The 23,688-nt window shown below is 40.4% G+C and overlaps 1 protein-coding gene across 1 annotated transcript in view; it reads left to right on the plus strand.

The window, feature by feature from the left end:
• Positions 1-19,167, plus strand: part of KCNN2 (potassium calcium-activated channel subfamily N member 2) — an 89,035-nt gene extending 69,868 nt beyond the window's left edge. The window contains exons 5-7 of the mRNA XM_049648822.1: positions 9,319-9,446; positions 15,741-15,810; positions 18,614-19,167. Of these exons, the coding sequence (XP_049504779.1) occupies positions 9,319-9,446; positions 15,741-15,810; positions 18,614-18,901 (486 nt within the window). The 3' untranslated portion in view covers positions 18,902-19,167. The remainder of the gene's footprint in view (positions 1-9,318; positions 9,447-15,740; positions 15,811-18,613) is intronic.
• Positions 19,168-23,688: the final 4,521 nt, after the last annotated feature.

Raw genomic sequence — 23,688 nt, forward strand, 5'->3', positions numbered from 1 at the left:
AGGGACTTCTTTAAGTGGGAAAGAAGGGTCTTAACAAAATTATGAAAGGAAAAAATTTCACTGGCAAAAGCATATATGAAGTAAAGGTAGTGCATCAGTCACTCACAAAGCTAGTATGAAGGGGAAAAGGCAGAAGTAGTAAAATCAGTTACATTATACAAAAATTAGTTAAGGGATACACAAAAGATGTAAAATATGATGTCATACACATAGGACATGAGTGGCAAATAGAAAGGTAGTGCTTTTAGAATGTCTGCGAACTTCAGCAACCCTCAACTTAATATAGACTGTTATACACATTGGATATTATATATGCACTTTGTTGTAACCACAGGCCAAACACCAGTAAGTAATAAGTTTACACAAAAGAAACAGAATCCTAACACAAAACTACAGGAAGTTATCAAACCAGGAGAGATCAAGAGAAGAAAGAAACAGAAAAACTACAGAAACAACCAGAAAACAACAAAATGGCAATAAGTACATACCCGTCAACAATTACTTCAAATGAAAGTGGACTACATGCTCCAGTCAAAAGATACAAGGTGACTAAATAGATAGGAAAATAGGACCCATCTCTGTGCTGCCTACAAGAGACTCACTTCAGACACAGGGACACATACAAACTGAGAGTGAAGGAATAGAAAAAGATATTCTACGCCAATGGAAGGTGAAAAAAATCTGGAGTAGCAATACTTCTCTCAGGCAAAATAGACTTTAAACCAAGATTGTAACCAGAGACCAAGAAAGGTGCTACATAATGATAAAGGGATCAGGCCAACAGTCAGGATATAACAATTGTAAATATCTATATACCCAACCTAAATACATAAGCAAATATTAACAGACAAAAAAAGAAAAATTGACTGTAATACAATAATAGTAGGAGACTTTAACACTTCACTTACATCAATGGATAGATCATTCCAAACAGAATCAACCAGGAAACAGTGGCTTTGAACACACATTAGACCAGATGGACTTAACAGGTATATTCAGAACATTCTATCCCAAAACAGCAAGAATACATGTTCTTCTCAAGTGTGTATGGAACGTTCTCCAGGAAAGATCACATATTAGGCCACAAAACAAGTCTCAATAAATTTAAGAAGATTGAAATCATATCAAGCACCTTTTCCAGCCACAAGACTATGAAACTAGAAATCAGTTACAAGAAAAAAGCTGGAAAAAATACATGGAGGCTATACAACATGCTGCTAAATAACCAGTGGATCTATGAAGAAATCAAAGGGGAAATTAAAAAAAAAATACCTTTAGTCAAATGACAATGGAAATACAACAGTCCAAAGCATTAGGGATGCAGCAAAAGCATTTCTTAGAGGGCAATTCATAACAATACAGGTCTACTTCAAGAAACAAGAAAAATAATAAATACATAATTGAAACTTACATTTAAATAAACTAGAAAAAAGAATAAATTATGCCCAAAGTTAGTAGAGGGAAAGAAATAATAAAAATCAGAGCCAAAATAAATAGAGACTAAAAAAGAATAGAAAGGATCAATGAAACTAAGAGCTGATTCACTGAAAAGGTAAAGAAAATTGATAAGCTTTTAGCCAGAGTCTTCATGAAAATAAAAAAGAGCAAGGACTCAAGTATATAAAATCAGAAATGAAAGAGGAGAAATAATTAACACCACAGAAATGAAAAGGATTATGAGAGACTACTACAAAAAATTATATGCCAACAAATTGGACAATCTAGAAGAAATGGATAAATTCTTAGAAACATACCGTCTTCCAAGACTGAATCAGAAAGTAGAAAATCTGAACACACCAATTCCTAGTAATAAAACTCATCCCATACCAAACCCATGCCAACTACTACTAATAATAAACTGCCAACAAATGTCCAAGACCAAATGGCTTCACAGGTGAATTCTACCAAACATTTAAAGAAGAGCTAACACTTCTCCTTCTCACACTATCCCAAAAAGTTAGAAGATGAAAGAATGCTTCCACATTCATTCTACGAGGCCATCACTACCCTGATTCCAAAACTAAAGACACTACAAAAAATAGAAAACTACAGACCAATATTCCTGATGAACATAGATATAAAAATCCTCAGCAAAATATGAGCAAACCACATTCAACAATACATTAAAAGGATCATCCACCAACAAAATAAAAAGGCAATCTACTTACTGAATGGGAGAATACATTTGCAAATGATAGATATATCAATACGGGGTTAATATTCAAGATATTTAAAGAACTCCTACAACTCAACATCAAAAAGAACAAATAACCCAATTAAAAAATGGATAGAGAGGGGTGTCTGGGTGGCTCAGTCAGTTAAGCATCCGACTCTTAATTTTGGCTTAGGTCATGATCTCACAGTTTGTGAGTTCAAGTCCCACATTGGCCTCTGCACTGATAGTGCAGAGTCTGCTTGGGAATCTCTCCCCCACCCTGCCCCCCCCCCTTACTCATGCACATGCACTCTCTCTGCTCTCTCTCTCTCTCAAAATAAATAAGCATTTTTAAAAAAATGGATCGAGAACCTGAACAGAAATTTTCCAAAGAAGACATACAGATAACCAACAGGCACTTGAAAAGATGCTCAACATTCTGCATCATTAGGGAAATCCAAATCAAAACAGTATCAGAAAGACAATATATAACAAGTGTTGGCAAAGATGTGGAGAAAAGGGAACCCTTGTGCACTGTTGGTGGGAATGTAAACTGGTGCAGCCACTATGAAAAACAATATAGTCATTCCTAAAAAAAAAAAAAAATTAAAAATAGAAATACTATACAACCCAGCTCTGGGTATTGAAGAGTAAAACACTAATTAGAAAGGGTATATAAACCCCTATATTTATTGCATTATTTAAAATAGTTAAGATATGGAAGCAATGTAAGTTTCAATCAATGGATGAATGGATAAAGAAGATGCAATACAGATATACACAATGGAATATTACTCAACCATAAAAAGAGTGAAATGTTGCCGTTTGCAACGATACGGATGAAGCCAGAGAGTATAATGCTAAGTGAAATAAGTCAAATACATATTCCATATGATTTCACTCATATGTGGAAGTTAAGAAACAAATGAATAAACAAAGTAAAAAAAAAAAGAAAAAAAGACACAGACTAAAAAAACCAAGCTTTTAAATACCCAGAACCAACTGATGGTTGCCAGAGAGGTGTGGGGTATGGGATGGGCAAAACAGTTGAAGGGGATTAAGACATACATACTTCCAGTTATAAAATAAACAAGTCACAGGGAGGAACAGTACAGCATCAGGAGTAGATTCCGTATTCTTGGAACAACTTTGTACAGTGATGTAAAGATGTAACTGTACTTAGGCTGAGCATGTTGTAACAGGTAGAACTGTCAAGTCACTATGTTGTACACATGCAACTAACGTCATGTTGTATGTCAACTACAATTTCAAAAGAGTTCTAAAATCTGAATGATCATTCACGAATGATTCTGGGACATAAGAGAGAATAGAGTAAACAAGCACCTAAACACCATACATAGTTACCAAGACGAAGCTTAAAAATACAAGGTCAAGGGTGCTCCTTACCGCTGGAGAAAACTACCACTATCCCCTGAAGCAGTGCGGCAGAAGAAATCCTTTTTTTCTCATGGTCAACAGAGGTAATGATGATAGACATTCTGAAATCTGAACATGACTGTAAAAAAAAAAAAAAAAGCAGTGAGTGTTAAACGATTGATTATGCTTCTGAGAAGAAATGTAACTTTCCAAGCCTCCCATTGTGTTTCGTAACTGAACTGAACAGTTTCCATGAAAAATTATTCACTGTGCACAAGTTTTCAGAGGAACAATTTCACATAGAAATCGTTTCTCTGTTGGACAACATCAGCCACATGAAATACCATGTGTGAAAGTACAGCACATTATGCCTTGCACAGTCTATTAAGGGAGATTGTTCCATGCAATTCCAAAAGTTTAACATGCCACTCTACAATTCAAAAGTGGCCACGTACCCAGAATAATCTAATGATTTCAAAATGAAATCATTAGCCTAAGGACAATAACCTGTCACTGGGCTTTTAGTAAGATGGGACCAGCAACTTAATAGATTTGCAATTTATCACCCTTCCAGAGATACTATAGCATAGATAATGTGCTATATCTTTTGGAAATGTTATTACTCCTCAGTTGCATCTGAACCAAGAAGAAATCCTGGAGTTTGGCCCTCTGCACACTTTCATTTTGGAAGGAAACTTGAAAACAAGCAATTCTGAGAGACCAGACGTAATTTTTAAAGTAGCTAGATGTACCACAAAGGATAATTATACATATTAATGTCCACTGTGGGTGTTTCCAATCCTGTTAAGAATTCTCAATAAGATCCATAATAAGAACACCATTATGCAGTTATATAATTTTTTGTCCTACGTATCTCTTAACAAGCGAACAGAAATTCTGGAGGATTGAGTCTCTGGAGCTTTTACATGGTGCTTGGAGACACAGCCCCGTGGGTGAGAAAGCAAAGTGACTGGATCGCTTGACCTTGCCCTGTTCCAAAGCTATAGCACTCACCCAGCCCCAGGTATCTGCTCTCAAGAGGGCCTGGGCAGCATGTGGTCCTAGTGTCCAGGTTTAGAAGTGTTGTCTGTGTTTGTCCCCGGCAGCCTGGAGGCATCGCCCACAGCCTGTGAAGCAACATTTTACCCATTTTACCACAGTTACAAGAACGAGAGGTGGAAAACTCTTGCTTCTTAAGTCAGAGGTTATGTCCCTTCTCTTAATCTGATAAGAATGGAAGCATTGCACCAAAATAAGTCTCTGAAGGGAGAGGCAAGGGGAAACTGGACCAAACAAACAAACAAAAAAATCAATTAAATAACAATCAGGAGAGTCAAAAGCAAAGGAAAACTATAAACAAAGTACTCTTTAAAACAGTGCTGTAATGTGTATCTGTATAGGTTTGAGCAAGGCAAAGTTTCAGTGAAAAGTCAGTCAGCTTTTAAGTGCTTTTGTGGTTTATCAAGTATTATTACACTTAAAAATATATTTTACCTTACGACCTCTGGCTTTAATATTTCATCATTACCTGTAAACGTCAGCGATAGAACATTTCATGACTTTTTTAACTGCAAAGGTGGTTTTAAGGCATCTGGGTAAGTACTGTTATCTTTAATAGTATTATTGCTTTTAGGGCTTTTGTTTTCTCAACATAACTGATTATTATTATGCCTTTCAAAATGTTTCTGATGAAAGATTTTAATTGCAATGGAGCATGAGTCAGGCAGAGCAAATGTTCATGTTTTCCTTTTTTCCCTGGCTGTGGAGGAAGGGATGATGGGAGGGGAGAAGTTTCCTGCTAAGAAAGAACCTTCCCCTCACTCTCCTTGTTTCTTGACATTAGAAAAGTATTGCACAGAGTTGTTGGCTCATTAACTGGCACAAGAATCACTACAGCTACTAATTTTTGAGGGCTAGATCTGTGATCCCCCATAACAACCATCATGGGCTCTAGCATATGGTAGACACTTCATAAATTTGTTGAATTAGTAAATGGAAATTAGGGAAGACGTAGTTACATCTTACGTCTCTTCTGTAACCTGTATACCCTTCTTATCAAGAGGGTCCTTTGGTCGGGGCACACGGGTAGCTCAGTCGATTGGGCGTCTGACTTTGGCTCAGGTCATAATCTCACGATCTGTGAGTTCAAGCCCTGCATCAGGCTCTGTGCTGACAGCTCAGAGCCTGGAGCCTGTTTCAGATTCTGTGTCTCCCCCTCTCTCTCTGCCCCTCCCCTGCTCATGATGTCTCTCAAAAATAAATAAACATTAAAAATTTTTTTTTTAAAAAGAAGGTCCTGTGGTCAATAAATATGTATCTGTGGCTCATGATTAGAATTTATGATGCAGGGTGCCTGGGGTGGCTCAGTCGGTTGAGTGATTGCCTTCAACTCAGGTTATGATCTCACGGTACATGGGTTCAAACTCTGCATCAGGTTCTGTGCTGACAGCTCAGAGCATGGGGCCTGCTTCAGATTCTGTGTCTCCCTCTGCCCTCCCCTGCTCATGCACTCTCTCTTTCTCTCTCTCTCAAAAATAAATAATAAAAACACTAAAAAAAAAAAAGGAGTTCTTATGATACAATGTATACACTATGGTACCAAATACTTAGCGCCACCTATGTCCGAAGCCCTGAGCTAGGGAAACACAAAGGTTAGTGATATTCCCCTGTCCTCTGAGAGTCTATAAATGCCCTCGAAGGGCAGGACAGAGCTCTAGGTTTACACTGTTAGACGTCACGGCAGCATTCTTAAGTACATAAGCAGAGGAAACTTTCCCTCCAAGTCAACTTTTCTTCTCCAGTTTCCCCTATAAGTTTTCTGTCATGGTCATGTAACAGTTCCCCATTGTTTGAGCTTGTGAAACACTGAGGTGCTTTCCACCCTGTCCCTTCCAACCCAAAGACAGACCAGAAAAATATATTCCAGACACATGTGACCAGTAAGCAGAGAGCACATATTTCTACTTTTGGACACATGTCTTGTGACCGCTACTTTGAAAAAGCAGCAGATGGGATGCTTCCAGAGTTTTCTTCCTGGGTTTCACCACCTATTAGAGAGTTAGAAAGGGAAATGTTTCAACATAAATGCCTGTGTTTCACAGTTTTTAAAAGCAGCTGTAGGGATTTCATTTTCAGACGAGGAATCATGTTCATTTTTAGCCTGTCAACTACAATGAGCATTTTGTGCATGTGAACCCTGCAACAAAGAACTTGGGGGTTTCACTCACCCCCATGAATTCAGAATGAGGTTCCCTACTCCCCTTCAGCCATTCCCCTGCCATCCCAAAGAGGAAAAACAATCATATAAAATAAACCGATGACAAGCAATGAATCGCCTTGTTCAAGATTTAAGGACTTGGGTCATTTGGCGTTTGCTGTGTGTGGATGGGAATCCAAAGTGAAATCAATTGTTTTGTTCTCTTGCAAACGTTACTATGTTCAACTGCTGTGTTATGGTCCCACCTGTTTTTACCAAGTTTTCTAGCTTCCTCCTCTGTGTCTTGAGCTGATAATATCAGGGAGGGGGGGCCACCCAGCCCCCTTACCTTCTTCCAGGTGGTAAAGCTGTTCAGAGAGCTGAGACCTCGCTTAAGTGGCCCTTCTGCTTCCTAGTGTGGAAGGACCCTATTCCAACCCCAGTCAGTGTTGGCCAGTAACTTCCCACCCCTCTCCCTTTAAAAGGAAGGTCCTCAGGGTACCTGGGGGGCTCAAGTCAGTTGAGTGCTCCAATCTTGATTTCAGCTCAGGTCATGATCTCACGGTTTGTGAGTATGAGCCCCGTGTTGGGCTCTGTACTGACAGTATAGAACCTGCTTGGGATTCCCTGTCTCTCTCTCTCTCTCAACAAACAAACAAACAAACTTTCATTAGAAAAATAAAAAATAAAAGCAATGTCCTCAACCCTTAGCCACTTATATAGCATCCTTACCTCTGAAAAGAACATGAGGACCAAATGGAAAAGCATTCCTTACCCCTGTAAAGAGAGAAATGTGTTTACGTGAGAATGAAGAGCAAAGAATTTAACTGGAACACCTTTGAACTTCACTGCGGATAGTGGTGCTGTTTCTCAGATGCTCTGCTGGTGCTCAGCACCTGACGTTTCATTTTTCCACTGGTTTCAGAATGCATGCTCTCTGTGCAGGCTCTGATGAATATCCAGAGAAAGTGCATTATAGACCAAAGTCAGCGTTAAAAGCAGTTTTAGGAGAGCATCGTTTTCTTCAAATGGGTTCTAGCAATTTCCCTCAAAAAGAAACCTTTTCAGCAGCGTGAAAAAGATTCACCGTCAGCTACCAAACCTGATGCTTTCGGTGCTCAAAGTCAAAAAATACAGATACCTTCTTGGGATCATAGTTGTCATGTAATTTTAAGACTCTTCCTTATTGAAAATCTAAGGCCTGAAACAGACTTGAGTGATAATTCTCTCTACTCTTCTCATGTAGGGAAGAGAAAACTAAAGTCCTGCAAGGGTTAGCTCATCCCCTTGACTTCACTTGGTTAGTCCAAAGTCAAGAACTTAGAACCCTTTCTCAAGTCCAGTTCATGGCTCTCTCTTCCCTACCACAGTGCCTTTCTTAAAAAGTGGTCTTCCTCCACCCAACCCCCCAGCAGCCTGCTCTTTGTGAAACAGCCTTTATCCATCACTCAAAAGAATTCAATGGATCAATTTCTTAGAGTAAGTTATTAACAACAAGCTTAAGGGGAAGCTCTGGGTCATCAGAACCTGTAGTGTGAGCAAGGAAGGACGAACTTGTCCGTGGCTGGGCCTTTATCAATGTCCAGAAATTGATGAAGAGCTAATCACAAAAGCAAGTGCTTGAATATTACTAGGAAGTATTCATACCTTCCATCAACCACAGTAGGTCTCAGCCATGTCATTAAAACACTTGTATCATTTAGGTTTGTCCCATCTGTTTGAAATGCAGTGTACTCAAATTAACCCACAAAATCATGACAACATAGACTGTCAGCTCATTAAAGCATGCTAACAGTTTGCTGAGTCACTCGGAAAGGGCAGAAGAATAGGTCTGCTTGGACACTGAGCAGTGGAAACATGCCCTTCCTGTAGTTCACAGCCAAAAATGCCAAGCAAGCTTGCAAAAGACAAGATTCACCTTGGCCTTCTGGCATTTTGCCTCTCTCCAGGGAAATGAAGAACATGGGGAAAACAAATGGAATACAAGGTGCAGAATTCAGCACCTCTTCCAACCTCCCCCTGACCCCGCCCTGCAATGTTGCCAGACAGGTTACAACCACCTCTTGCTTTTTAAAAGAACTGGTTGGATGAAAATGTTCCTGATGGGTAGAAGTTAGCCCAGAAAGAGATCGGTACCTCCCTAATATTTCAACCTAAATGTTGTGCCCAGACAGATAGAGGTACTTTTTAAAAGGCACAGATTCAAGAAAAATACTCTGTTGAGAAATAGTAAACAGAGCTAGAACTTACCGTGATCTTTGGGATTAAGAATAGGACTCCTGGGGGGCGCCTGGAGGGCTCAGTCAGTTAAGCATCCGACTTCAGCTCAGGTCATGATCTCACAGTCTGTGAGTTCAAGCCCCTCATCAGGCTCTGTGCTGACAGCTCAGAGCCTGGAGCTTGCTTCAGATTCTGTGTCTCCCTCTCTCTCTGCCCCTCCCCTGCTCATGCTCTGTCTCTCTCTGTCTCAAAAATAAATAAAAACTTAAAAAAAATATTAAAAAAAAAAGAATAGGACCCCTGGCCATGTTTGCAAAGGATTCTGCTCTGGGAATTTATCAACTGCTTTGTTTGTTTGTTTTCTTAACAGGTGAAAAACGCAGCTGCCAATGTACTCAGGGAAACATGGCTAATTTACAAAAATACAAAGCTAGTAAAAAAGATAGATCATGCAAAAGTAAGAAAACATCAACGAAAATTCTTGCAAGCTATTCATCAGTAAGTACCATTTTTCATTCATTGTCATCCTGCTTTTTGTAACTCTGGGTCTTAATTTCCCATACTTAGTTATTCTTCTTTTGTGAGAGGGGGAAAAAAGAAAACACTGTCATGTGTGTTCCCAGGAGACATTATTTGGCAATTTAATAATTCCATAAATGAAATGCTGAGAAAATTGTCAGTTCTTTTTTGGACTCAAAATCATCCGTTATTGGGAGCAGAGTCATTTAATATATTAATTAAAATGTCTTCTCAGTTTCTCTCTTTAGAAACCTTATTTTCAGTTGCAATTGTATATCTTAATATAACTTATTTATTCGTATGGCTTGCCCTCAGATGTTTCGTTTGTATTGACTGCAAAATCTTGAAAAACATTTAATATTTTATGATCGCTCTGGGTTTTTTTTTAAACAGGCTGCCAGCATCTTTCTATGAAGGCAGTACCTACACTTGATTTCATACTTGCATTTTTAAACTAGTCTTTACTCAGGACGTAGGGGATTTTCTATTTGCTGTATGTTCCTTATAGATTTTATAGTGCCTTTTACAATGAGTCTGACCTTATGGAGGCCACCATTATTCAATATGCTTAAGTTCTTTCATGTTATTTTGTTTCTATGCTATACATAACTATCATAGACTTTGAAAAGACAAATGTCTATGTAGTAAGTATCAATAATGACTTGAAAGCCACCAGCTCTTTCTCCCCCAGGCTGGCAGCATCCTTACCGTAAGTACATTCATGTGGGCATCAGTCTCGAGGCTGTGCAGCCTTGCTCTTAACTCAGTGGCATTTCTGTATGGGGAAGAGCAGCTCAGTCACATGCATGGGTCAGAAATGTGGCTTTTCTCATGCAGCCTACCAGGGCAATCACAGAAAGGTGGGTAAACACTAGGTGTCTGGATTACACAGCAAGGTGGGTCTTCTCAGAGCTGCCTAGCACAGCAGACCGGAAAAGCTCTGAAGCTGGAGTTTTTATTTTGTATATTTAGGTAGTTCATAGGTACTGTATCACACTTCACATTCTATGGGAAATCACTAAGCATTCAAATGCTACCCTTTGACCTCTCCCTCTGACTATGTTTTTTGAATCACTATCGCTGGAAATGTGGACTGCATCTAGAAATTGCTGCCTGCCTTAATGAGAATCAAATCCAGGCACCCTGAGATCTACAAGAGAGGGAGATTCTGCATGGATTCTGCATGCACTCAGAGCTATTCAGTCATGATCTTGCCACTACCAGCACCAAAGTGACATCATTTCACCTTTAGTTCCGTGACTTCACACCGGGCCCACAACTGTGCTTTCTGTCCCTTGTAAGGAAAGGCTAGAATCTTAAGGTAACACTCTTTCAAAATGTGGGAAATTATAAAAGCGAAACACAGAGGAACACATAGATCTGGCTCGCACAGGGAGCTGCTTTGCTGAAGCTCATGGCCACCTTTATAACCAAATACCCACCCTGTGGAGCCTCCACATCTTTATTCCTTCAAGTTTAGATCTCAGAGAGCGAGTCCCCTAAGGGATGCTGGGCCTTCACTTCTGAGGACAGGCCTCTCCCTCCGGGGTCACCAGACATAGCCCTCCTGGCACAGAGGGCATTCCTACACACCCACAACCATAGCATATAGGAACCTAACATTCGTAGAAGAAGTATACACGGTATAATGTGTATATACTGGGAAAGCATTCTTTGTACTTTTAATGTTTTGCCACTAACCTATACCGCTCAAGTATATTAAAACGAAAACTTACCTTTGTTAGTGTGGGCAGGTACAGTCAGTCTATGGGTCAAGCAGCCACATACCCCATGTCCTCCGGGATCGTATTTATAACCCTTTCTATCAGAATGATGTACCTATTAAATAGATAATGAAATGAAATTGGCCTTTGATGCCATTGGTGAGTTTTTACATCTAACAAAAACACTGGGAAAAAATGCTTTGGTAGTTCCTGTAGTAATTTTGTAGCCACATGTGAATGGTGGGTATTTATACATTTATATTTTTATTGTGAAATGCATTCATGCTGAAACCTCAGGGGACAGACAGCTTAGGGATGGTTGCTGTAAGTTTTTTTTCAAGTTTGCTCTAGGTTTGAAAATTTTTATAGTATGCTAGGAAAAAATATTTGGGGAAGCAAAGTTGACACATTGTCCCTAAGCAATTGTTAGATTGCTGGAAGGTGGCCTGACCCGATTTTAAGAGTTTCAAGGTACAGCTTATGTGGGTCTTCCCAATGCTGCTTCAGGATAGAGTAACAGAGGAAACCCCTCATGAATTCTTCTGCTTCTTTGGCATTTCTCAGTCTGTTTCTTCGGCAGCAACATGAACTTCTAAAGTAGATGAGCTTCAAGCAGCTCAAATGTTCTAAATTGTTTTTATGATATAGTCTTGGGGTTAGATTTCCTTTGAGGTGGGAGGGGTACTTTGTAAAAAAAATACAATTGGAAATTTATATGGGCTGGGTTTGGCTAGATGATTCTAATCGTGCATAATCTCTCATTTTAAGTTAGTGATACAGGAAAGCACACAGGGCTCGATTCTTAAGGGCAAGGCTCCCATTGCCTCCCATTCAGACACAGTGAGACCATCAGCCTCGGTGAAATGGCATCGGGTGAAATCAGACCTTGCTGCTTGAGGGAGAAGTTACAAACTCATTTGATAGAGCTCTCTCCCTGGCCTCTCCCATCCTCCCATTTGACCTGAGAGCTTTTCCAGAGCTCTGTCTGGACTCCCCTCTTTTCCAAACTTCACAGCCTCTCTCCCTGACACGTGGCCTCCCTCGTCTCTGGTGGATGCCTGCTTCTCCAGGCTTGTGTCCTCTGTTTCACTAACGGATCTGTCTTGTTAGATCATCACTCAATGCCTTGAAGCATTCTGTTCCTAAATACCTTTGAATACTTTTTCTGGTATCAACTTTAACCTTAAAGCTCATCACTCTTCTATCTCAACCGTAGACTCAGCAGTCGACATGAACTTGTCTCAGAGCCGAGAAATTCAATACACATAATTTCTCTAACACTGAGTTTCAGATGACCCACCTGTCAGAAAACCAGGCTTCTAAGAAGCCCCAACTTGGAAGAGATGGACGCCGTCCAAAAAACACCACCAACATTATAATCATCCTACTATGTAGAACACTGTCCTTTTAACCCCATGACATTCATATTAGGTCAAAACGGTTCCTACAGTTTACTTGGACATCGTGTATCAAAGAGGCCGTGATGACTTCCTAGAGGGTCTTCCTTCTGAACCTCGTTCTGGAGGAAGCGCTGTATTTCAGGGGCGGGACGGAGGGGGGAGTCTCAGCAATGAAGGATGATACCATAAGCGAACCGTGTTTTTCTTTGATCACCATGCCAAGATCCTACAGAGCCTTAACAGGATCTCTCAGCTAATGAATCGAGCCCCCTGTGCACAACTGAACACCACACTGTGTTACTCTGTTCTGGAATATTTTACAGTTTTCTTTTCTTTTGTTTTGTCTTTTTATTTCAACAAAATGAAAATAGAGCTCGGAAGTAAGTTGTGTGAGCCGCTCCTCTCGACATTTGCAGAATTTTCTACCGGCTGCATGCATCCAAGCGGGTCCTTTATTTGTGAATTTCAGTAGTCTGATTGCTGCTATGGAAATGTGATCCAAAATCATGATACTTTCCTGTGATAAGTGAAGTTCACAAGGAAGAAGTCAACATACGTTCCTTATTCTTCTTTTTTTTGCGGGGGCGGGGTGGGGGGGAGAAAGTAAAATACACATGCATGTTACCTTTTATTCTGGCAGCTGCAGCTTTAAGTAGGCTTTTTCTACCAGTTCTAGGGTACAGTCTCAGGAACAGCAAGGCAAGATGATATAAGTTCAAGGAGCTTAAAGGGATTCTGATTCAATAGGGGGCTACCCTATGTCAGCTTTCCAGATTAGTGGAAAAAAAAAAAAACAACTGGGCAAAATTCTACTGTCAGAAACATAATATATGGTAATTCAAGAGCAGAGTACCCACCTCAGCTAAGGGACACCCACTGGCCCTTTCACTGGGCTTGCCAACCTCAGGGCCTTGCCTGCACTCCCAAGTGGTTGGAGGCTTCTGATCTGGTTCCCCAGACTTGAGTCATTCATGTGCTAAGGGTCCCATTCCTTGAATTTGAAAATAAAGCTTGGTGTAAATCATTATCACAAAATGGCTAACACAACAAAAACAAAAATGAAACAAAAACAAAAAGCCGCTCCTGCTCCCAGCAAAGAGAGGGAGAGGTCGCATCCACCAACATTTGAAACACTGGCGTTGAATTCTAGCCACGGAACTGCTGCATGCAGGAAGCACTCAGCTGAAATCCTGCTCTCTTTTCAAAAAGGAGAGAAGAGCAGGTGTTGGGAGATAAAAACAGGAGAGGACCAGCCTGAGACATTTTTCTTGTAATAATCAAGAATTGGAAGAGGATAAAAGGGAGTAACTGTCTCTCCATCTGGTTTAGTATTTAATGTCTTCTGGTTTGAGTATCACATAGCCACCTCGAACACCTCTGTCGGTACAAATGCAGCACTTTAGAAATACCATCCTATCCTAACCCACTTCATTTCATACATTAAGAAACTGAAGGTCAAATAGGGCCAGGGAGAAGGGAGTCCACATCTGACACTGTTGTTCTCTCTAGTACATTTCTGCAGAATGACCTCACACATGTTTAAAGTGTTGTTTTTTGTTTTTTGCAGGGGGGAGAGGGGTGGAAGGGGACTTGTTTTTAAAAGGTGTACATCAAGAATTGTAATCCTTGTGAGTACTTAGAGAAGCCTATCTCAACATGTTAGATTCGAATACCTGTTTGTAAATTCCTTTTACACTTACACCCAGTCCATCTCTATAATAGTGTACAAAAGAGCCAATTAACTTAGTTCCAAGCATTCTAATAGGGAAACACAGACTCGCAACGGCAAGTGATAACCTTAAGCTGTTTTACATTGTTAAATATCATGTTATAGGCAGGTGTCAGTTAAACCCATACTGGCAGAAGGAAATCTGTCTTCACTGTCAAGCAGACTTGGTGACATATTGCATAGCGTAGTTTCAAAACAAAATCACTGCGCACTACTGAACATTTGTTGTAAAAATCTCCCTGGCAGTAAAATCTTGCCCTGTGAATTTTTGATCCTTTTTTTTTGTAACTACCTTTCGTTGAAATTGGGAAATTATAAAGATTAATCTCTCCAACATCGACACTATACTCTGTAAATGACATGTCATTTACAGGTAATAAGGTTAGCATGGATTTTGTTTTTTGTTTTTTGTTTTTAAACTAAGTACCCAAGAGAAATGTGCTTCTCATTTGGAGCATGGCTCGGATTGTTGGCTTAAAGAACAAACAACCCCTTTTCTCCTGTTGGAAAATCTTAATTTCTTGGTAGGGAGTAAGCACCCAATAAATATGTTTTCAAAAATATTATAGTAAATAAAATAAGGACTAGTAAAAGTCATCCTTAAGAAAGATTTTTTTTTAACAGCAGTGTTTTGACTGTCAATCAGATATATGCACTGATATTTAAAAGCATCTAAAAGTAAGTTTACAACCAGAAACCCCATCTGTCAGACATTTTAATTGTCCGCTGACTTTTATCTACAAGAAAAAAATTAAGGGAAATTCTCCCAAGGAAATGGCCTGGCTTCCCTTCAAATTCGATGGCAGTTTAAGATAAAAGTCGAGCAAAACACAATGAAGAATAAGAGACTTATGTGTTTTGGGTTCTCTTGCTGCTGGTTGAATAAAAGTCTTATTTTTGCTACTAAGAATCTCACTTATCACTGTGTTTTCATCAGGTTCAAATACCTAACCCAATCCATCTCAAACTGAACAGGGCTATCCTGTGTATCTAGTCATGTAGGCATAGGAAGGTGCTCACTGCTCCAACATTGATGAAAGTCTAGTCGCTTTGCCTATTTCTTCCTATGTCTATTTGAAATGATACTGGGATTTTAAGGAATGTTTTGGCTTTTCTCATATGGTTAAGTCCTTATGAGCCTCTCTCCCGATTCAACTTTTAACTCCCTGGTAAATAGTTGTCCTAAGGACACCTCATCTCTTACTCTCCTCTCTCTCTCTCTCCTTTCCTTTTTGCGGTGTTGGGGAAGCATGCTTCTCATTGTTCCAGATACATAACCAGTTTGAACTTGACCCCCAAATGTTCAAGGCATTATCCATGCAGTTATTTGCTCTTGTCGATTTTATGCATGCTCTTTGGAAGGCGTTATGACAGCAGTAGACAGGAAGGAACCCTTCTGACTTGAGATTCTGTCTTTTAGATTAAGAAGTGTAAAAATGGAGCAGAGGAAACTGAATGACCAAGCCAACACCTTGGTGGACCTAGCAAAGGTAAGCATGGGGGTCTCAGCCTTCATGGTGAGGTGTGTTGGAATGAAGCCCTGCACGGTGACTGATAATCCACTGGGAGGAGGATACCCCAACTTTGTGTTGCACATCAAACCAACAATTAGCCCTAACATGATGGTCCACCTTAAAAGATTTCTCTTCACATGCTCTTTCCCTATATAAATTATTCAAACCCCATTCTAAAAGCCTTCCTACTTACAGTGACTTGAAAGTACCGTGGAAAATGTACATGGAATATGAGACAATACCATTGGGTTTCATATTTGTCCTTCAGTCTCCTCCCTCTGAGAGGAGAACTGCATCCTGGGTTTGACCATGACCTTCAGGGCTCCATAGGACTCACTGATAAAATTATTGTTTTTTATTCACTTTTAAGCCAACTCAGAAGACTGTGAAATAGTTTTTTAAGAACATGGACATCATCTTTTAAAAAAAAAGGGAATCAGTTTTCATAATTTATGATTCTTTTTTCATTATTTAAAAAATCATACTACTTTTTAAAAGGACATTAATAGTTCCCAGATTCCTCTTTCACACTTATAAGATTTATCTGGTTGATTTTTGGTTGTCCCTTTCAAGTAAATTCCACTTTAAAAATATGAATATTTAGGGCTGTCTGGGTGGCTCAGTCAGTTAAGCATCCGACCCTTGATTTCAGCTCAGGTCATGATCCCAAGGTTCATGGGATCAAGTCCTGCGTTGGGCTCCACACTAAGCACGGAGCCTGCTTAAGATGTTCTCTCACGTGTGTTCTCTTTCTCCCTCTGCCCCTCCCCCACTCACACTCTGTCTTTCTCAAAATAAACATTTAAACAAATATTTTTAATTTGTTTTAATGTTTTATTTATTTTTCAGAAAGGGAGAGACAGCAAATGAGCAGGGGAGGGGCAGAGAGAGGGAGACACAGAATCTGAAGCAGGCTCCAGGCTCTCAGCTGTCAGCACAGAGCCCGATGCGGGGCTTGAACCCACAAACCATGAGATCATGCCCTGAGATGAAGTCAGACACTTAACTGACTGAGCCACTCAGGCTCCCCTAAACAGATATATTTTTTTTTAATATGAGTATTTGTCATCAGTGACCTTCCATTTTCCTGAGCTAGGTCCAAAAGAGGTATTATAGCATATATGGAAGTTTTTAGCCTTTTAACACAAATGCTTTTTAAAACTTTTTTTTTAACATTTATTTCTGAGAAACAGAGAGAGAGCATGAGCAGGGGAGGGGCAGAGAGGCAGAGAGAGAGAGAGAGAGAGAGACAGACAGACAGACAGACAGAATCTGAAGCAGGCTCCAGGCTCTGAGCTGTCAGCACAGAGCCCGATGCGGGGCTCGAACTCACAAACTGTGAGATCATGACCTGAGCCGAAGTCGGACGCTTAACCGACCAAGCCACCCAGGTGCCCCTTAACAACGAGTGCTTTTAAAGGGGCCTCTCTCAATACATTTTGTTGTTTGTTCGATAAATCAACTATGTTCTTTATAAAGCTTCCAATATCATCTATGAAAATCACACCTCTTTGTCCTAGTCTCATAAAATAACACAAGTAAATCATATTCATTTTCATGTATATCAATAACATACTATATAAACATGTAAATGTTGAATATTTGATGCTTTTTAAAAAAATGTTTCTTTACTTTTGAGAGCGAGAGACACACACACACAGAGCATGAGAAGGAGAGGGGCAGAGAGAGGAAACACAGAACTCAAAGCAGGCTCTAGGCTCTGAGCTGTCAGCACAGAGCCCGACACGGGGCTCAAACTCATGAACTGTGAGATCATGGCTTGAGCCAAAGTCGGATGTTTAACCGAATAAGCCACCCAGGTGCACCTGAATATTTGATGTCTTATGAATAGAAGATAGTGACATCCTCAACAACTTACCTGTAGGACAGCATACATATATCATACATTTAAGGTGGGTAGCACATATGAGACTGAAAGATGTTCTCGATTAATATTTACAAACGTGGCTCTCCCGTAGACACACCTTGAACAAAGATGGGGCAGACTCTTACATCACTGTAAGGTCAAATGATAAAACAGACCACTTGGAAATAATATAAGATATAACATTTTACTAGATGTATAATATGATAAATATATACTGCATAATGTCATCTCAGGAATATATCTATGAGGCAAGACACTATTTCTTTCAAAGTATTTCTTTAGTGCTGTGCTTACTAATACGGCTCTAGGGCTGCCATGCCATAGAGGTTCAGTATTTTCTGAATGAATGGATGTTGTTCACATAGCCTCCAGACTATATAGTAAAAAATAAAGCTAATGCACTCTGTCTCCGTGGCCAAACTCAAATGAGGTGCCTGTATCATGAACAGTAACTCCCTTATTCAGTTGGTTCATTTATCACCATTAAGAGGTTGTGAAGCAGCTAAGAGCACATTTTGTTATTTTTTTTTAAATTTATTTTGAGAGCGAGAGAGAAAGCAAGCACAAACGGGGTGGGGGGGGGGGGGGGGGGGAGAGAATGTGAGAGAGAGAGAGAGAGAGGGAGGGGATCCTAGGCAGGCTCCTCGATGGCAGCACGGAGCCCAAACTTGGGCTCCATTCTGGGGCTCCATTCCATGAACCGTGAGATCATGATCAGACCCAAAATCAAGAGTGGGACGCTTAACCAGATGAGCCACCCAGGCGGCCCTCTAGAGGGAAACCAGACAGCTTCAACAAAGGGTTGAAGAGAGCGGACAGCTCGCTTCCTGGGCAAGTGTCGTGAAACCTTGAGTTCCTGGTTGCTCTACCCGTGTCCGCCCTGTTTTGCAGACCCAGAACATCATGTATGACATGATTTCCGACCTAAATGAGCGGAGCGAAGACTTTGAGAAGAGGATTGTTACCGTGGAAACGAAACTGGAGACTTTGATTGGCAGCATCCACGCCCTCCCTGGGCTCATCAGCCAGACCATCAGGCAGCAGCAGAGAGATGTCCTGGAGGCTCAGATGGAGAACTACGACAAGCATGTCACCTACAACGCCGAGCGGTCCCGATCCTCGTCCAGGAGACGGCGGTCCTCCTCCACAGCGCCACCAACTTCATCAGAGAGTAGCTAGAAGAGAATCAGTTAACCACAAACTAAGACTTTTTGCCATCATATGGTCAATATTTTAGCTTTTATTGTAAAGCCCCTATGGTTCTAATCAGCGTTATCCGGGTTCTGATGTCAGAATCCTGGGAACCTGACACTAAGTTTTAGGCCAAAATGAGTGAAAACTCTTTTTTCTTTTCCTTTCAGATGCACAAGGAATGCACCTATTATCGCTCTATAGATTGTTCCTCCTGTAATTTCACTAACTTTTTATTCATGCACTTCAAACTTTACTACTACATTATATGATATATAATAAAAAAAAAAGTTAATTTCTGCACATACCTGTTTGGTCACTTGACATTTCTAAAGGTTCACTTCCCACATTATTTGCAAGCTAAAATGACTGGTTATTGTCTGATACGTGTTGATACCTTTGATCACCCAATGTCTGGCCGGTCGGAAGACGATTTGCCATCACTCTGTAACCTATTCGCTAACATTTTCCCCATTATGAAACATTATAGTCACATTTCATTTGATACAGCCAGCTTATTACTCTTTTTGAGTTTACAGTGTCTCATTTTTTTTTTTAAGTTTATGTATTTTGAGAGAGACAGAGAGGATGCAAGTAGGGGAGGGGCAGAGAGAGGGGGAGACTCTCAAACAGGTTCCACGCTGTCAGCACAGAGCACAATGCCAGGCTGAGACTCATGAACCATGAGATCATGACCCGAGCCGAAATCAAGAGTCGGATGCTTAATTGAGCCACCCAGGCGCCCCTACAGTTCCATTTGTCCCTTATTAATTCTATTTGTTTCCAAATTATGTAGAAGGTGGAGCGGTTATATCAAAGCATATATAGATAGATGATCCATCGATCTTGGGGTGCAAAAATGCTTTCAAGAATTATTTTTATTCCTGGGGTGCCTGGCTGGCTCGGTTAAGCCTCCGACTTCGGCTCAGGTCATGATCTCACGGTTCGTGGGTCTGGGCCCCACATCGGGCTCTGTGCTAAAAGCTCAAAGCCTGGAGCCTGCTCTGGATTCTTCTTCTCACTGTGCCCCTCCCCCACTCACGCCCTGTTTCTGTCTCAAAAATAAACGTTAAAAAAAAAGAATTATTTTTAGTCCCAATTTACCAGGAAATTCATTTAAAGAAAGCAGAGTATACCACTGTGAACTCATACCAAAGAATTTTTGCTGTCAACTAGTTATTTCATCTTTTCCCTTGTGTTTGTTTATGATGAGAGGCCCTTGATATGCTCAGTTTGGATTATACACCTGCATATCCATATATGCATCCGTTTGCATAGTTCCTAACAGTATAATGTATATTAACGAGCCTAACTCTTAACATGTCACTTATCACCTTACAAATGGCCCTCTCTGGGTCTGTAACTCACATATTTGGTACAAATTAAATAGCACCTAGTAAATTTCATGAATTTCATCACATCTGTTTCACGGGTGGTTTAAAGTCAGATGCAGTGAAAGGGGACGGGATAGTTAGCTGTGGCCAGCACATCTCTTCCCAGATTTACTGTAAGAATCGACTGGGTTGAGGAGAACCATTGTAGAGGTGATAGCAGTGTGGAAGCCCCTCATCTGGCGGTGTTCTTCAGAGCCTACAGGGAGAGCTGATTGCAGTGATAGGGGTAACACGTCACAAAAATAAGGCACAAATTGGAAAGTTCTTCAACTAATCTGCTTGGATTGATCCAAACCTAAAATTTACTCCTTCATTTTCAGATAAATCTGCTCTTGCCCTCTCCCCCCTTTATTTTACACCATACACCATGCCTGGTGTACCATAACCATACCAGGCTGCGAGATGCTAGCATAACAAGTATTTTTCTTCTATAACACAAAACACTAGAGTAACTGATTTCATCACTTTGCACAGTTCAATAATTCAATCACTTTCACATTTACTCTCCATAACTGATGCAAAAATCAAACATTTCCATTCAAGATCAAGGACATAAAGGTATGATTTCTTTAGATTACGTGAGAATTGCTTACAGTTTACTACCCATCTGAAGTGGCTGAAAAGGAAACTCATTTGCACATCTTGTATATGTCCATGTAGGATGAGGACAAGGCCTCATCAAGGATGAGGAAAATCTTTTAATAGTAAGTGAGAAAGAAAAACTTCTAGAGCAGATTATAGGAACATACTGCTGAGTTCAGTGAACTCCCAAATCCCACTTCACAGGGATGTCGATTCCAAGGACAAAATTAAAATTTTCTTTTAGGTATTCGGGGTTGTATATAAGAGTAGATCATATATTTGTTGTAGACACTGGATGTAATAGAAATTTTGAAAAGATGATTGATTTGTTCTGGCAACTGATGCAGTTAATTCTTGTCTATTCTACCTCTATTGTGACTAAAAGGCAGAATAGCAGATAACTATTATCTTATTGACCAATTGGCACCACCATCCCAGAATATGTGACAAGAGTAGGGAAAGAATAACATATAGTTCCTCTTGCTGAAGAAGAGAGAAATTAGATTTTAGATTTCATTACCTTGTGTTTGTTCTCCTCTTCCTGATTAACTGCAGCTCCTATATGTTGGCATTCTTCAGTTCCCCAATTTGATCAAGCTTTTCCCGTACAACAAAGTACAACAAAACCTTGGATTGCGAGTAACTTGTTCTGTGAGTATTCTGCAAGGCAAGCAAACATTTCTAATACATTTTAACTTGATAAATGAGCGATGTCTTGCAATATGCGTAGTACATGACACCGAACATCACATGATCACAACTGAGCCAATGGTTCTTGAAATGTGCTTTGGCATACAAGTACTTTGGATTATAAGCATGTTTCTGGAAGGAATTATGCTTGCAAACCAAGGTTTTACTGTGTATGAAGACCGGTAATTCAACAAAAGCATATGATCTTCTGTTTGTGTATTTAAAAAAAATACCAAATAACCACAATTTGGAAGAGGCAAAGAAGACCCATCCATTACATAGGTATTGTGGTCGATTGCTGAATGAACCCTACTTCATGCAACATCACCAAGGTCTCTTCTCACATGGCTTCAACATGAGGCAGAATCCTCTCAGGGCTCCTCAGAGGGCTTCTCTTTTATGGGGATCTATGCCTTGCTCTAATTTGCACATTGTTTTTCAAAATTTCTACCAATAATTGAATATGTTGTTACACCTGCCAGCCTACCACCAGGTCTCCCTGTTTCTCTACAGCCAGTGCAAGAACACATGGCTACCACAAATCATTTTGAATTACCACACCACCACCTTCCTCAGTAATTTTCTTAATTTCTCCTACTTATACACAGTGTCGCAGTCTGGCCATTACAGAGAAGATCCCATGCTTATCAAGAAATGCAGATGAACCAAGTTTATTGCAGGTAATAGATCTAGGAATTTTTTTGTTATTTTTCTAAACGTTTGTTCATTTTTGAGAGAGAGTGAGCACAAACAGGGAGGGGGAGAGAGACACACACACACACACACACAGAATCCGAAGCATGCTCCAGGCTCTCAGCTGTCAGCACAGAGCCCGACGCGGGGCTCAAACCCACAAACCATGAGATCATGGCCTGAGCCAAAGTCAGACGCTCCACTGACAACGCCACCCAGTTTCCTCATCTAGGACATTTTATAAGCTTTCTCCCTCAGGGTTCCTCCCTTGGTAATTGTTTTTCCAAGAACACCTTCACACCAAAGCATCTGCAATAATCAAATAATTATGTTCCAAAAGGAGGGTATTATACTCGAAAAGAGAGTATGGTTATTGGGGGGGAAACCTGTTGGTTAGGTTTAATACAAATCTCAAGGGGTGGATTAAAATTCTATAGACTTACTATTTTTCAACTTTGCCTGGTCTTGAGAGGTGGAATAACGAAGTGGAAAGAGCATGAGGTTCAAAGAATGGGGTTTAGAACTGAGTCCTGACATTTGCTAGCTCTATGCTCTTGAATAGTCTCAATCCTGCTGAGCCTCTTTCTTCTCAGCCACAAAACTAATGTACAAAGAGATATCAGAAGGGCTTTAGGAAGCCTAGCATCTATTTTTCCAAATGATGGTAGACATTTTTTTATTACCATTTCCAGTAAAAGGCAACAAATGCTCATCAACCCCAGTACCTGCCTGTCTTACAACTTTGAACACCTGGCAGTGTAGTTTATAAATTCTCCCATTTGTCTCATTAATCCTTAAAGGAAGTTACTGGACTCCGGATTTGTTTATTCATTTCCTGATCCTATGGCTATTTTTTGTGTCATGTGATATAGACTATCAACAGGCACATATTCTTTGTCTTTGTTAGTCTGACCTACTCTTTCCTCTTCTTGCCATATCCACTGTTGGTAAATAAGACCCAGAAATGCGGAGGGTCCTTGGGCCCTGTGTTGAGGACTTGGGATACTTGATTAGGGCTCTACTGGTATGTCCACCCAAGAGTTGGACCAAAGGGCTCAATTCCTTTTCCAAACCCAACCCTATGGCTGGTGAGCATGCTCGTACTTCTTCCCATCTGTAACGCACACGGATACAGTTTGTGTTCTAACTGAACTGTCCAGCCAATCCACTAAAATACTATCAAACCTACTGTTTGACAAATGAATCCTGGTAGATGTTGCAAGGCTGGGAATTAAGACACACACACACACACACACACACACAGGGGGCTGGGAGGACACCAGCAACTTCTCCATCTCACTGACACTATTGCTAGAGCCCCTGATGGGCATGCTCTTTTTCAATTTCTTAGGCCAGGGAAGGACCCACCCCCCCAAAACACCCCACAAATGCTGCTTTCTAGTACTTGTATGAAAT

This window comes from Panthera uncia (assembly GCF_023721935.1).
Source record: "Panthera uncia isolate 11264 chromosome A1 unlocalized genomic scaffold, Puncia_PCG_1.0 HiC_scaffold_17, whole genome shotgun sequence".
NCBI classification, from domain to species: Eukaryota; Metazoa; Chordata; class Mammalia; order Carnivora; family Felidae; genus Panthera; species Panthera uncia.